Source organism: Telmatherina bonti, assembly GCF_933228915.1.
Source record: "Telmatherina bonti genome assembly, chromosome: 2".
Classification (NCBI taxonomy): Eukaryota; Metazoa; Chordata; class Actinopteri; order Atheriniformes; family Telmatherinidae; genus Telmatherina; species Telmatherina bonti.
In genome coordinates this window covers 34,869,698-34,886,552 of record NC_136620.1, presented here as the reverse complement: position 1 = coordinate 34,886,552, position 16,855 = coordinate 34,869,698, and the positions used below count along the sequence as shown (strand labels likewise).

Genomic DNA, 16,855 nt, shown 5'->3' with positions numbered 1-16,855 from the left:
GAGGCCCCTCGTGGCCCCGAGTTTAGTAAAGATTCTGTTTACTGGTGCATCTGAATGTGTGTTAGTCTGCCTTTCATCCTCCTGTTCTCTTATTTCCCGCTCTGTGTGTCATTGTATTTTTTTCTCTCTGTTTCTTGTTCTATGAACGGTAACGGGAACATTTCATGGAGCTACGCCTAGCTTCCTTCGTCTTTTGGATTTGTTAGATCACTGCTCCGATATTTTGGAGCAGTTTTACAATATGATTACTGATTTTGCTTTTACAAGGACAAACCAATTCATTTTATGAATATTAAACTGTCTAGTTTTGTTAAACTTGCTGTTTAATTTTGCATGCGTGTTGCACATCAGGATGCATTTGGAGACTTGGCATTCTCCCTGAAGGTTAAATCTCAACTTAAAAAGGGAAAGAGTGATCTGAAATATTTAATATCTTCTCACACAGTTTTGCCCATGCAAGGTCTCTTTTAAAAAAAAAAAAAAAAAAAAAGAATCTCTTTAAGCCAGTGTTGTGAGCTTATACTGTGTTTATCTGTGTGTGTGTTTGTGAGTGTGCTTTTAAATTCTTGCTGCGAACTGCATTACTCAAGGGGTTGCCAGAACCTGACTTAGACCCAGTTCTTTCTCTTTCTACTCTCACAGCTCCGGCTGCAGCCCTGAGAAGCCAAAACTGTTGCAGCCACCATTTTTTTAAAGGCTCTACTGAAGCCTTTAGTCTGTTTAATTCAATAGAGGAGAATGTAAAACTGACTCGCAGCATCAATATTAAGTCAAAATAGCAGAGGAAATATTTCCGTTTGGTGTTCTCTGCTGTTCAATGTTGTGTATCACCAGTCGTATCCATGAAAGCCACCCGATGCCCCCTACAGAGCAGTTGCCATCGTATCGTTTGATTTTTGTATCATGTTTTCAGTTGCACTTTGATAAAGTCAGCTGTTCTTCATAGATCCTGTCCAAAACATTTGCCTCACTGCTATATGACAAGAGTTAGCACTGCAGTGTTCACAAACAATGGTTGTTTCTTGCATCATTTTAAAACTATACTTGGGGGTATGACAATATTTATTTGCGTGGAAAATGAGTTGAATTTGATCTGTTGGTGTGTGTATGGCATTAAACGTGTTGCACTGTGTGTGTCTACTGTACAAAATGTTAGAATTATCTCTGATAAGGCTGCGAGGGGGATATGACCTTTTGTCAATATTAGTTGACCAGGTTCCCTAAATTACAGCTGATTAGCAATTATTTTAGTATTGTTGGGTTTTTTTAGCCCTCGTTGCCATTTAAAATCTTTTGTTGCAAATGTTTTTATAATAGACTTGCAGATATTCTGAAATAAGCTAACTTAAACACTGGGGGTGGGAAAATTGAATCGAAAATTGGAAAATCAGGATTTTTGGCTTCACAATTTTTTTTTTCAAATAAAAAGAAATAATCCATTATAAAATTTTTATTTTTATTTCTCTTTTTATTTGTCTTCTTGGGCATTATAGCAGCAGAATGATTGTCTGGCTACTGTGTTTTTTTCCTACTTGAAATCAAGTAAAATGAATACATTTTTTTTTTGTTTTTAATCTACAAAAATCAGCAATATTGAAGAATTGTGAGATTCACAATTTAAATTAAATCGTCACCCAAAAAATCGGGATCGAATTGGGACAGTAACATATCGTCACAGACCTATTAAACATACATAGCGTTTAAATGGTCATTTTATTAATATTTATATATATATATATATATATATATATATATATATATATATATATATATATAACATTTCCAAACATTTTAAATAATCGACATGAGCAAGGTTATATTGATTATTGTTTCTGTATGTTAATTTGGATTCATTTTCAATTAATTTCCCAGCCTACTCCATGACAGTGATCTTAAACTCCTATCCTCAAAGGCTGATGTCCTGTAGGCTGGATGTTTTTCTGCAGAAATACACCTGAGTCAAATCAGTATCATTAACAGACCTGTACAGAACTTGACAACAAGCTGTTGGGGATCCATTTTATATGATTCAGGTGTATTTTAGTACAGAAACATTCAACACCTGCTGGACACTGCGGTTGCGGATGCCTGTTGTAGGGGAAGGGTCAATACGTAGAGACATTTAAAATGACATTATTACACGGCTTTGAAGTGAATCTATTGCTGCAGAAAACCAAACTAAATCTGCTTGAACCAAATTGGAACTGGCTCTTAAAGCAGCCCAGAAGCAGCACTGAAAAGGGGCATCTGAGCCCCTCTCTGCTGTGTCTGAGTGATCATCCAGCTCTTTCTCACGTTGTGTGTGCATGTGTGTATCTTGTGTTTGGTTTTTGATAAGGCACCTCTCCTTACTCAGTCCCTTATCTGGTCTCTGAAAAGTCATACCACAAAGATAAGCTACATTTGGATTTCATCTCATTCCTTTTTTTTATTATTATTATTTCTGCAGCAGATGCTTAAAATTCACAAACTCTGGCTATTTAATTTTCTGGTTTAATCTGATGCTAAACACACTCTATCAAGACAAAAGAGATATGAAAGAGATTCACCATCTTTAATCAGCCGTAGAATCACACATCCGGATAAGCATTTTAAGGTAGTAGTCATTTACATAGGCATAATATGTTTAAATTGAGTTTTATGGTAATATTAGCTAAAGGTCAGGCTTCAGTGGGGACTCTGTATTTCTGCTCTTCTGGTGACTTATGCCTTTTGTAGTGATTAGTTTTCCACCATTCATATATTCTCCTGTGATAGATTTCTTTCTCCTGCCTCACTTTCATTTCCCTCCTTTCTTTCATATTCCACTTGTGCTTTACTCTCATGGAATAGCAATAGGTTTGATGAGCATGCGATGATCCAGCTGCTCATATAACCCTACTTTATTTTCACCAGTAGGCATGTACTCAGTCACCCACATCACTTATCGCACCTTTCAAGCCACTTAACACCAACTGCAAAGGACACGCTTCATAGGCATTTTGTTAAATATTTGCTTTTCTGCCACACAATAGGCCAAAACTCTTTTTTGGCTCAGCGCTCCCCAAGACAACAAGTCTCCTGAGCTGGCGAGTAGAATTAGAGTTAAGATGCAAACAAATAATTACCGTTCATTTGAAAAGACTCTATTAGCTTCTCTTTCAGAGGGAAATAATGAGCTACTTTCACTAAGCGGAACCCCAAAGTTACAGCTGTAATTAGTCCAAAAAGATGGCAGTTCAGTGAACATCAACAATGTGTGTTTTTTTTATTTCCTGAAATATCACGCCATGATAGCACACAGGAAGACATGTGTTATGTCTAAGGTTTAAGCAACAAAGAAAGCAAAGCTGCGATTTCTGTGGGTTTTTTTGGGGGGTAGCGGGACACAAATAAAAAGAAAAGCGACGTCCTTTAAAAAGGAAAGTGAATGAGGAGCTGGTGGGCTGCGTTGCAATCAATGCGCTCTGCTGTGCTTCTGACATATCTATTTAAGATGTGCAACAGGGGTTGCCATCGAGTGTCGAGCTGCTACATAGAGGAGGAAAGCATTGTGACTCGCAAACATTTATGTGCTCTGTCAACCACTGTCCATCAAGATTGGTTGAAAACCGACTTATAAAGGGCTGTGAACGTTGGTGTTCATAATTTAGAATAAATCATTCTGTCTCCTACAACACCAGCATCACTGCTTTACATTTGAAAGGTGAATAACTATTATTTTCAAATGCCTCCATTAGCATTCCCCAATTAAAGGAAATGTGTTTAATCCTGAAGTCTTTCACTTCCACTACCATTATCAATTTAATAGATCTTGGTTGGCAGTGAATTCATTTATTCTGTCTTTATTCTTAATGCACATGAACATACAAGCATTTTGCTGCCTGAGTTACCTGTAATCCATACACACTCACAGTTTTCTACACCTTTTGCACTACATCCTTTCTGAAAATTTTGTGTTTCTGCAGAATCACAGTTAGGCGATAAGAAAAATGAGATTTTCTGTCCCTTCTCCTTTGACTCGTGTTGACCACAGACTGTCTGGCATAAAACAAATTTCACGCACATTTCTCAACGATTCAAGGCAATAATTCTGTCTTCACCGGCCTGTTAAGAGTGGAAAGAAAAAACCTTTTTATAGTTATGGTGGTATCACTTTGTAATACTGGAGAAGGTCTTAAATACTTGTGTGTGTGTGTGCACACTGTGTATTGTAAAATAGCATTTGGTTACAGCCAAGTGAAAACTTGCTGCATTTCTCTTTTCAGCACCACTGATCTGATGCCAATCCCCCTCTGGCCAATATTGACTTAACAAGTATGGCAGGAAGTGGCTGGTGACCATGGCAGCCACCATAGCATGAACCAGAACAGGACACAGCTCAAATCTGGGACATAGAAGACACACCAGGACACTCCTTTTTTTTTAGTTTCCTCAAAGTTTTCACCACCACCACTTGGTTTATAGTCAGCAGATTGTTTGAATTTCCTGGTAGATTATGAAAAAATTTTAAGGATATGACCTTTGTGGAACATCTTGCAGTATTGTATCATACATTGCCCGGCAATAGAGGGTAGAAAAGGAATAAATATGCTCAGGAATTAAAGATCCAAAGGAAAAACACTGATATGGTGAGTGGGCCGTGCAACTGGTTGATGCTTCTCTGATGCATCACATAACTCTCAGACTGACAGAAAGCTTTTGATAAGCAATCTTAATGTCAGTTGCACTCAAATTCAGCCGACGTGTTAACTCCCACATCCGTCTGTGTTGCTCAAATACACACTCTTGTAAATTCAAAGTTGTTCAGATTACAAGCTTGAAATACTTGACATTTACATCAGATGAACCCAATTTGGTGAAATCTCAGTTCATAAATAATGCCATTTTAAATTCAATTTCTCCCTGTGATTGTACAGGGGGCTTCAGCCCAACACTGACACACTGGAATAATTTTCCATGTTAAATGCTAATTACCATAGCAACACGTGCTGCTAATCCCTGCAGATTGACAGATGTAAAGTGTGAAAAGTTGCCACATAAGAGAGCGGATATTAATACTTTTTTTTTTTTTTTTTTGGGCTTTTGACAATCTTTTTGTGCTTTTTCTGTTATCACAAGTCTGCAGCTTAGTGGATGGTTTCTAAGCAAATTAAATGAACACTTTCAACATGACTGAGATAAACCGAGCTCATAAACTGTGTAAAAGTAGCAAAAGCTGCATTTTGATGTTTAGAGCATACAGATGTATCAATTTCATGAGCTAAAAATGACTAAATAAGATCATTTTATACTTCAGACTATGATTTAGAAAGTACCTTGAGATATCACCAGGTGCAAAATATAATCGGAAGACTTCCAAGTGTGTGATTGACATCAAAATGAAAGTCCCATTTCGCCTGGTATATGAACTCATTGCCATTCAAACCGGGTTCGGTGCCGTCTGGAGGTGGTTTCTAGCTGAAAGGTACTAAAGCAGTGTGAAACTGATTTTATTTTCCTCAGATTAATGGCATGGTAATAAATCAAATCTGAAGGAGGGGCTCCCCCAGCAGTTGCAGAGCTACCTTACATTGCATCCACCATGTAAATTCTCCAGCCAGCTACTGTCTTGTTCTGCTGTTCGCTTCCGAGCGGTCGGTGGATTTTACTGCCAGTTCACACATTGTTGTCATAAAAGTTGTGGAGACCATCTTGCAGCGGCATCGCACCAGCTGTGATGCGCATTAAAAGGGTGATGTTCTGACCCGTGAGCTCTCGGTTGCCGTTAACACAAAGGTAATCAGTACTCACAAGTCAGACCAAACTTCGCTTCAAACAGGGCTTTTGTTTTGAGCTACACCCCCGTAGAGTGTGCTGAGTTTTACGACCGATGCTCTCAGACTGACTAAATCTGTCCACAGAGAAATGATAAAACAGCCATCAAAAGGCTTGAAACACCCACAGTCCATCATGGTCGTCTCCAGTCGGTTACCTTCATAATGCTTTCAGAATAACGGGATAAAAACGGTTTGTGGTGGTTTGGGATCAATAAAAATGCTTTGAAAAAAAAAGAAATCTGACAACACTTAAGCTAGACCATGTACTTCTCCTACGATTAGGACTCGTTTGAGTTGGTGAAGAATTTCTTACCTAAGACGTGTTCATCATGCTGCTTCCTCATTTTTCATCATGTTGTAATCACACATTTTCCACAGCAAGAACTGAAAAATTGATGAATCTCAGTGAAAATTAGGTCTGATTGGGTTTCAGAGTGAAAGATAAAAACATGAACAGTGTGATCTTCCCTAGTGTGCAATTTTAGGTTTTTTTTTTTTTGTTTTTTTTGTTTGTTTTTTTTTTTGAAGAAGTTGAATAAAAGTAGATTATTTCACTTCATTTGTAAAATCTAATTTACTTTCTTGTACTTTGGCTGCATTTTACAAGGACCTTTTCACGTCCATGCATCTTTTCTTCATGAACTTTATAAAACGTAATTATAAAGAATTAGGTATGAATAAAATCAGTTTCATTAAATCCATGAACTTCAAAGTCATCCATAATGAACCTCCAATACTTTATGTTCCAGTTTTCTGACCCGAAATCCACCCCATACTTTTAATTAGCAACAATTATATTCAAGTTCAATTAAGACCCTTTATTAGCTTTTGTTGTTTTTTTTTTTTTGTTTTTTTTCTTATTTCTCACATATGTTGTTTAACACATATTTCTGAGCACAACAATCTTGCTAAAGTCAACCTTTTGTTATTTTTTTTTTTCTTTGTCCCTGATCTACATGCTCTGCAGACATGCCTCTGGAAAAAGATTTTTAAGGGATGCATCACCTCTCGCAGCATGATATGCAGATTTGTATTTGGCCAAGGGGAAACTTCTGGGCATGTATTAAAAATAGAAATAATTTGATCTCTGTTCTCTCACAAAGCTGTTAGGCTGAATAAAAAAAAAAAAACTGCATGTACAGTACTGGGATGTCCTCTGAGGTTCTACAACCACATCTGTATCACCTTTAAAGCTAAATTTATTTTATTTGAGTCATTAGTTTGTCAGTAATCCAAGAGGTTTTTTTATTTATTTATAGCATTTTAATCAGAAAAACAAGACATGACTGGTTTTGTTTCTCAAACAAAACCAGTCATGTTTGCAAATATTGGCAAATATTCAATTTTAAGGCAATTTGAGGAAAGTTTTTTTATATATATATAATTTTATGGCAAATTAAAGTAGAAATGCTCAGTTAACTGATAAAAAACTTAATCACATTTCTAGTTCCTGGTTGTGTTTTTTACCAACAACACTCGTCTTTACCAGAGGTGATTTACAAAGCATTTCCAGTAAACAGTTAAATTACACATTCCAGGTAGCAACTTCTTGCAGCGTCCAGCGAGGAGTGTGGAGGCCAGTGTGCCTCTAATGCAGACACAGAGCATAGTGGCAGGGTGACTAATGACCTACTGTGCTCTCAATTAGTATCACTGACATACATGCACATACACACACACACACACACACACACACACACTAATTCCATATGATTTAGTCTAGTTCAAGCTTTTGGAGAAGCATGACTCAGCTGCAGCTTAGTTTCCATCTCAATTCCCCCAACCTGTGGACTTTAGTTTGAAATGAGGACATCAGCACTCTGGGAAATAGGTTTGTCCCACTGTAAAGCTAACCCGGTAGAGAGCAAATTAGCTTTCTGCCCTGCTGCAATCAATGTGAAAGTGGGTCTCATTAATTCCTGAGGTCATATTTTCATCACACCTCAATCTTATATCATGCAGTGCCCATTTACCTTTTTTGCTTTGACATTATGTTTAAGGCCAGGTGTCTTTGAGGTCATCTGCCAATTGTCTGATTTAATGATGATGTCTTAAATCAACATCGCTTAGGCAACTGACACACGGCGTCTCCGAAAGGAGTATCATTCTGTCATACAAGGTCACCTCTCTGCTCAGTGTTAATTATGTTACTTAAAGTAGTCTATATTGCTCATGTGGTATGTCTGAATCCTGCCATATGTCTTAAAAATGAGTCAAGATCATTGTACCAAGTTTATATAAACACATAAATCATGTGAGATTCACTCAAAAAAAAGATATATATTCTTGTTTGAACCTGATCCTCACTTGGTTTATTCATTAAATCATCACAGCGAGTTATTTGAAATGAGATGTTAATTGTGAGTGAAGTGAGCTTGTCTTGCGTTAGGTTGGCTTTGTATCAGTGCTGCTCGGCTTGGCCTCTAAGCTGGAGCCTGCAGCCCTTTTCGCCTCGCAGACAGCCTGCCTGCAGAATCAGCCTGCAGCCCCAGGAGAGCCTTCCATCGTGCTGCGTCTGCTCTTCTTGCTCCTCACACACATCCATCCTGCCTGGTCTGCCTGTCAGATCCCCGGTCCCCTTCACCCCTCCCTGCTTCCCTCCATAGCCCCTCCTCCTCCTCCTCTTCCTCCGCTCCACTGGGCTTGTGAAGGTGAGCTGGTCCCCAGCGGCACTACTGTACAGATTGCAATGCTTCCTGCTCAAACGGAGGCAGCTCTCTGGTGAATACATCCATTTAAAGAATGACTGGGTTTCTCAACTTTCTTCGCCATCACCTTTTTTGTTTGGTTATTTTTGTCTGTTTCAGCACACTTACCTCTGGATGTCATTAATTAATTAGTCTTCTTCATGCCCTCCAGTCAACTGCTTTGACATAAAGCTCAGGCAGCTCCTGTTGCCATATAGCAAGGCTAATAAAGAGTAAGCACCCCCTGAGGTTTAAGCCCGGTTTGTTGACAGCTGTCACCCGATCACTTGTCCTTAAAAAGTATTTCATGAGGAGGACGTGAGAGGGAAGCAATAAAATCAGTATGAAGAGCGCTTCAGAAAAGCTTTGATGTTAATGTACATCTGAATGAAATTTATTCATTTTGTACGATAGATATCGTCCATCTGCTGCTGTGAAGAGGATGTAATAAGAATGTAGCCAGACTGCCTCACTGTTTTCATCAGTCTGTAAAGAAGTGAGGTTTCCTCACCTCACCCCCATGTTATCTGTATTACTGTGATTTTTGTTGTTGTGTACGAAGGACAGGTTCTTTTATAGTCTCTTCTGAAAAGCTAAAATGATTCCAGGGTCTCTTCCAATCCATGACAGGCATTTTTACCAATAAATACACCTCATATAAAAATAAAAGACACATTAAAACAATAATATTTGACTTTTGTACAGGATTTATTCTGTGGAAAACAAAAAAAACCCTAAGTTTGTTTTAAATTTTGCCAGAAAAAGCTGGCCTCCATTAATGGCACCAGGACATCTGTTTTCAGACCTTTTCAGAAAAATTCAGCACATTTGCTTTTGTTCACCTGAATGCTTTGGTGAACACACAGACTTATCAGACCGCTCCATTGCTGCAGGTGAATTCACTGCCTTTTCCTTTATGCTTGTGCAGGTTTTTGGAGATTATTATCACTTCAAGCACCATGCTGTGGAAAAGAGGGCATTGTCTAACCACAAGGGGATGCACATCAGACTGCGAAAAGAACCACAGGTAAGACTGCTGTCAGCTCCCACAGTGCTCAGTGTGGCACTCGAGGTTGGCAACAAAAGGCCAAAAGACAGATTGGATTACACAGTTACTGTGTGTATATCACAGGAGAAAAAAGGATGCCAGCACCAATGACAGCTTGTCAAACTCTGTATTCTTTACAGTCCACACTCGTCCTTCCATCTGTCCACCTGACCCAATCCATGGCAAAGAATTGCTGTAAATATGCAAAGTAAATACCCAACACAAGTGAAGGAAGTGCCTACAGTACAAGCCTGCCCACTCATTCTCCGCCATCATGACATGCACCTATGTTAGCTTGAAGGACAGTTGGCATTAAGCACCTGTTACACCACTCAGACTGACGGCTCTGGATGTAAAAAAAAAAAAGCTTCTTTTTATTCTCACAAATGAAGATGGTTAGAGTGTACAAAACTTTTCCATTTAACAGCACAGCATTTTCTAACTAAACACTTCTTTTTTTTTTATTTCATGCAGTTCATCGCCACAAACTGCTTGCTCTGCCCTCTAAGGGTAACAATGGTAAACTGCATCACAGAAAGTAGGTGCGTTTCCTTTACACCTGGAATTGCGCAAAAACTAAATATTGCAATTAAAAAAAAAACCACTAATGGAAACCTACATTTAAAAAAAAGTCTAAAAATTTAGCTGAAATGTTTTTAAGCACTCATGAGGTGGTTTTTCCAGATGTTTCCATATAGAAATATATCACAAAAGTGTAATGGAAACACTTTTTTTTGCATTTACTTGTGCCCGGACGTGACGTAGGGGTCATGACCAGTAAGATGGCGGTGTGAAACAAACAACGGCAAATTTCAGTTTTACAAAAGAAAATGAGGGAGAAAAGCCTTGAAAATTCATAGCAAATGCTCCGCAGCAAATGGAAAACTCCAAAATAACACTGACTATGTTGCATAAGCCACAAATTTTGTAAAATCTTGCGAGAATAAAGAGGTTTTATGAGACTTGAGCTGATCACTGTTCAATGGAAACACCCACAAATCACAACTGTTGTTTGTCAAACTACAAATACCGCTTTTATTTAGCAAAAAATGGAATGGAAATGCAGGTAGTAGTTTGTAGGACTGTGACGATATGCTGAAGTCCCGATTCGATACGATTTTTTTGGGTGAAGATTTAATTTAAATTGCGATTCTCACAATTTTTTGATGTTCATGATTTTTGTAGAGTAAAAACAAAATAAATGTATGAATTTTTTTTTTTTTTACTTGTCATTTTCCTTCATTTCAATGAGAAAAAAACACAGTAGCCAGATCATTATTCTGCTGCTATAAAGCCCAAGAAGACAAGTTAAAAGATCAATAAAAACAATAAACATGACAAAAAATGTCATAATGGATTATTTTTATGTATTTGAAAAAACAAAACACATTTTTTAACAAAAAAAAATCTATTTTAAAATTGTGAAGCAAAAAAATCTTTACTTTTGATTTTTCAATTTGATTTTCCCACCCCTAGTGGTTTGAATGTAAATGCAGAAGAACATTTCTTGATAGGTGCTACACATACAGACTTAAGATTATTTTCAAAATGATGAATTTCATTTTCATTTGGAAACGTGCAACCTCTCTTTTTGCATATGCTAGATGTAGTTAAAGTCAGTGCAGAAGTGCCATTTTAGAGGAAGAAAGTTTTTCTTTGTTAGGGATAAAGACACAGACTGTCACACACTGCCAGCATTATTTCTAAAAGTCTGTTAGTATCCACCAACCACAAACACTCAGTTTTTCCTCTAATTGCCAAGTATATTTTAAAAATTGCATCTCAGTAAACATGAATAGGAAGCACATAAAGTTGAAAAAAAAAACTAATAATCTGATTTCTGTTGGAGTTTTTAGATCTGACAATTTCTGCTTCTAAAATGATCCTATGGGTGAGTTTGAGTGCTTGATAGGTTTTCTGTCTTGTCACTGTGTGGTCCCTGTGGTGGACTGGCAATCCATCCAGAGTACCCTGCTTCTAGCCTGATGGCTGCTTAGATAAGCTCCATATTCCCAGACTTTACAACAGCACTCTGTCTCCTCACGTCTGTTTCATTAATAACTTTCTTCAATTTTTTTTTTGTAATTTCCTGCACAATCATCTCGTTTTTGACGTTAACTTTTAATATCTTAGTAAAGTTTGACTGATTAAAGAATCATTTTGAAAACCAGATCAGAGGCTTTAAAAGCAAATTTGACCAAAAATATACAGTACTTCACACCAGTTGTTGGTTTTTTTTTGCTATATGCAACTAAATAGTTGCCTCTGATGACATGTTGCCTGTTTTATCGTGGTCTGAAATCAAAGGAAGTTTAGGCAAATTGACTTATTGTTGGACCTTGTTTATCTAAGCAAGTCTGACTTACAGTGCACAGATATAGTTTCTTTTAGTCAGGTCCAGGAGCTGATGCTAAAGATCAAACATCAAATGAGACAGAAAGGCAGAAATGACACGCTCAATGACAAAAAAAAAAACAACCCTGACAATGGGATCAAATTCTCCATGGTACCCGCTCCCTGCAAAAGAAATCCTGGTGGTTATGGAAGCAACCCTCCGCAAGTCTCTCGTCCCTCAGGGAAAGTCTTTGCAGTTGAAACGCAGCTTTAAACTCCTGAATTCTTTCATCAGAAAGTTCATGTATTGTCTAGGAACCTGAATTTCAGTTGACTTGGGATAAAACTCTTGCCGCTGTTTCACATCATAAAGCAGCAACTGAATCTTGCCTCCAAATAAGTATCTCCTGCATGTAGGTCAAAGCATATCAGCCACAGAGAAAATGATGCTTGGGATAAAACAAGATGCCTTCTTGGAGAAGAAAGAAAGATAAATGAAAAAAATAAATAGATAAAACGTGTCTTTATGCATAAAAATGGTAATTAGATGTGAAATTAAAATATTATTGCACTGCTACCTTTTGAAGGCAGCAAGAGATTTCCTAATACGACAACGTTGATAAAATTTTAATTTAGCTCTCGATGAGAACGTCACATTATGTTGATTCTGGTATTCAATAAGCAATGCACAAAAGATCTTTTGCGGGAACAAAAGCAGCCATATTTAATATTTTTTAGTTTGTCAGTCGGACACATTGTCCCTGACCACACTGTGTATAAACTTATATACTTATATACTTAAAGTTGACCTGAAACTAGTTGTGGTCCTCATGTTGTTCTAGCTCAAGCAAACATCTGTACTTGTGACTTTCCTTATAACATACAGACCGGCTCTACACAAAACAATGGCTACTTGTATCACTTGAATAATTACATCGTATACCATGAACTGGAAAGACAATTGAATGCATGTTGGGTGACTCATTAGCGCCACAAAGTTAAAGTTCTTATAAAAAGTGTTATTGACTTTTGCATAATGATACATTTGCTGTTAAAAAATACTTCTCTGACAAGTCGGCTCATTTACCTGACACACCAGATGGTTTGTTTTGCAAAACCATCTGGACTAAGGTAACAGCTCCACAGGCTGGAAGAGGCGTTTTCCAGCTCCATTGGTGTTTTTTGTTCTTTTTTTTTATTTTTTTTTTTATCTTTTTTGTTTGCATTTATAGACACAGAGTAGGGGTGTGAATGTTGAGCAAACTTTCACTTGACACCAAACAATTGTCCCCATGAATGCAAATGAGTTAACTTTTTTTTTTTAATCAAAAGTTAACTTACAAAACCTTTTGGGTGGATTTCTGACAGTTGATTACATGTGTAGCAGGTGACATTCAATGAACAGAGAGGAGCTGTAAAAGGAAAATTGATTTTCCTGCGGTGTGAAGGTACCTTAAAGGTCTCTGTGTATATTTTAATGTCGCTGTACATTATGCACAATGACGGTGAGGGTTACTAAAGCATTGTATAACATGGCTATTGTTAATTTATTCTGTTAAACAAAAAAAAAAAAAAAAGCTGCAGTGCAACTTAAACCATATAAAAAGAAATTATTATGCATTGCTTAGCAGTGATAAAATTAAACTTTAATTGTGTCATATTTCCAGCTGGATCACAAAGCATCTAATAACCAGAGATGTTGCTACACACTAATCATGCTAAGTTAGTGAGAGCTTTGTTTGGATGGGATTTTTTCATTTGGGGTTGTCAGGACTTGAAATACAATTTAGTAATAGAAAATCACAGGACATGGATTGCATATGAAGAACCTGGCTGAATCCTGATGTGTGCAATCCAGAAAATCTGTGTGCACGCATAGAAGCACCAACCCAAACATACAACAACATGCATACCAACATGCACCAGATGGCTTATGATTCTCCCAAGCTTTGCCACCCAAACACAGCACAATTAAAACCACAAAAGCTTTGAAAAATGATAAAGTATGTCTTACCTTAGTTGTTTTTTTGTCAATAGTTGTATTTAAGTTTTAAAAAGCTCCACTGGAGTTTTGACCTTATGTTAGCTGGAAATAAATCATGAAGGTCCGGGTTATTTACATTAAGAAGAAAAGTTTCTTAGGATCGAGTGTGCCTTCTTCCTATAATAAACCACTTTTGGCTCGTCATCTTTCAGGATCAAATGGTGTTACATTGGTGAATTTGGGTGCTAGGCCTCATTTCTTCTCACTCTGATTAGTCAATAGAGGTCAGTCGTTAAAATTGACAAATGTAATGCCGTCCCCCTTTTAAAAATATTGTTCCCAGCACCCCTGATGTTCTCTGAACACCCCCTGGTGAGTAGTACCACCCCCTCGGCCAAGGAGGAATGACTCAAATGCAAACTACACTAGAGACATAAAATCAATGTCCTTTAATACAGTCTGAGGTTGAAACAGAGGTCAAAACCAGGTATCTAAAAGTGCATATATGCAGCAGACAGGGAGAAGATGAGGAGAGACAGGTGGGGCCCATCAGAGCGGAGAACGTGCTGAGTAAATTAGGGCAGAAAGTGAGGATGGTTGAAATATAACAAGATGTTAGTGCACAAAATTAAACAAATATCAGTAACTAACAGACGTTTTACTAGAATACATAGAAACTAAGAAGCCAAAACAAGGATTATGACAAAGACACTAGAGTGAGAAAATGATAACAGATTTGTTCCATCTGTATCTAACTAGATCTGCCAAGTAGGGCCATCCAATTTCCTTTAGCTTTTTTTGAGCTCAAGACATGAAGGCAAAAGAATACTTGACTTGAAGTGATTAGTTCTGACAATTGCCAACGCTCTGAGACATTATTAGAGATATATGATGACATTCACGGAGGGTAGAAGTGCCAAGGGTGAGGTGAAATGAACATTCCCATATCTCAATGATCTTGCCAGCTCAGACGTATATCCCTTCCTGCGGGGATAATACAACGGCTCTACGACTGTGAGATTCGTTTTCAGATCTAAAAATATGAAAAGTCAATAAAAATTGGCAAGGACAGCGACCAACACAAGGGTTTTGTTATCATTACTAGAGAGGCTTTCATGATGTACAGTTCTGGGTTATGGATCAGTACTCATCAGTGAAGGATCAACTGCAAAGTGAACCATGCAAGATTGTAATCAAATAAGAATTTAAAAGTTGATATGTTTCTGCTCAGAATATATGTGCCAAAGATCGGAAGAAATCAACATGGATAGGGAAGTCTGTTGCATGTTTTGTATGTTTAAATTAGGGGAACGTAAATGTGAACATCTTAAAGATTGAAGTGGAGTCTGCAGCAGCATCGGAGAGATAAAGCCTTATCTTCAGATGCTGGTCTAACAGGTTGATCTCAGCCAGAAGTCTATAGTTCAGGTTAATACAACCCTTGAACTTAAGGAACACTAGCTTGTCCCAATCTTCCCTCCCCACCCACACAAACAGAAGCAGAGTAAACCACAGGCAAAACATGAGCAATGCCAAAAAACACTACAGTGTCAGTGAGTGGGATTGTATTTTCGTGTGTTTATTTAAGTGTATTTGTATATCCATTTGGGTCTATGAGGCTATCTGATCCCTGGGAAAAAATAAAGAAAAGGTTATGCTTCACCTGGTTCAAAGAAAACAGATTTAAAAAGCAATGAAAAGAGAATGGTTGGTTTTGGATTAGTCATTGCTGCGCTTTGAGCTGGTTATAGTGTTTCCTCTCCTTAATCCTGCCGCTCCATTTCACATTACGTCCATTGTCTCTTTTCCTGTGCTCCATGGCACCAACATGCCGCTTATCACCATCCCCTTTGAATAATCACAGAGTGGCATTATAACATTGGCAGCTGCATAAGCTTTTACCGTTACGCTTGCAAGGGGTTGTTTGTCATCACCTCTCCACATTTCCATCCGCGCTACGAGGGAATGAATTGATTGGTTTGATGGGGGGGGGGCTGCTTTTCATTTTTTTTATGAAACTCAGTCCAGTCTCAGTCCCTCTCTGCTTGACATGTCTTTAGACATTTTGCATTTCTCTCTTTTTTTTTCTTCCAAGTTTGCAAAAGTTTCTTAGCTGCTTTAATATTTCACATGTGTTTTAGCCAACAAATCTAATATAGACCATAACCAACAAAGTATTAGATTTTCTCTCGGTACTTTCCGACTTTACAAGCTTTTGCATGGCATTTAGCTCTAAACCCATGGCTCCTTATAAATATAAATGCTTGAAAATGAGTCACACAAGGGTCTGGATAAAATACTTTTCTGGTCAGAATTAATTGCAGCCTCAGATTGTAAGAACATAATACTTTAAAAGAATGTCGAATGTCAATCAATGAAAAGAAAAGCTGGCATTTAATGAAATAAAAAGCACAGGCCAAGCGTAAACACTGCACACAACAGTTGGCTCCCTTTTGATGAATTTGAATTAGCTCCTCAAATTTAATATTCTGTATTCATCTGAGAGCATTTAAACATTGTAGAGTGGTTTTCTTTCAACAAAGGGGTGCCTTGTTTATACATTCCCTTTCACAATAGCCAAGCTGTCTGAAAGCATTAGAGATTCTGTTATTTAATTTCAAAATTAAAATAAAAAAATAAGTCGTCAAAGATTCAGAAAGCCCCTTTTGTTGTATTATTAATAAGTTCCATATTCATAAAGTTGTTATTGTGCCTTTTAAACACTCAATATTAAATACTTTATTGCGTATGAAGAACTGACTTCAAGTAATCTGGACTTATTCAATACAATTAAAAAAGAAAAACTTTATTTGTGTCCAAGGACCAGTTGATTGTAAACAGATAGTCATCAAGAAACAGAGCAGAAGAAACAAGTAGTTGTGCAGAAAAGGCTGGTATGGTACAGTAAAGTGAAATCATGAAAATAATGTAAAATAATCTAAGTATGGAAGTAATTAAGTGTAATACACTAAATACTATAGGATAGTATGACATAATATATCAT

The 16,855-nt window shown here is 37.4% G+C and overlaps 1 protein-coding gene across 1 annotated transcript in view; it reads left to right on the top strand.

Annotated features, from left to right (window-relative positions):
* furinb (furin (paired basic amino acid cleaving enzyme) b) overlaps positions 1-16,855 on the top strand; it is a 97,634-nt gene that overhangs the window by 31,824 nt on the left and 48,955 nt on the right. The window contains exon 3 of the mRNA XM_079253980.1: positions 9,414-9,512. Coding sequence (XP_079110106.1) covers positions 9,414-9,512 — 99 coding nt within the window. The remainder of the gene's footprint in view (positions 1-9,413; positions 9,513-16,855) is intronic.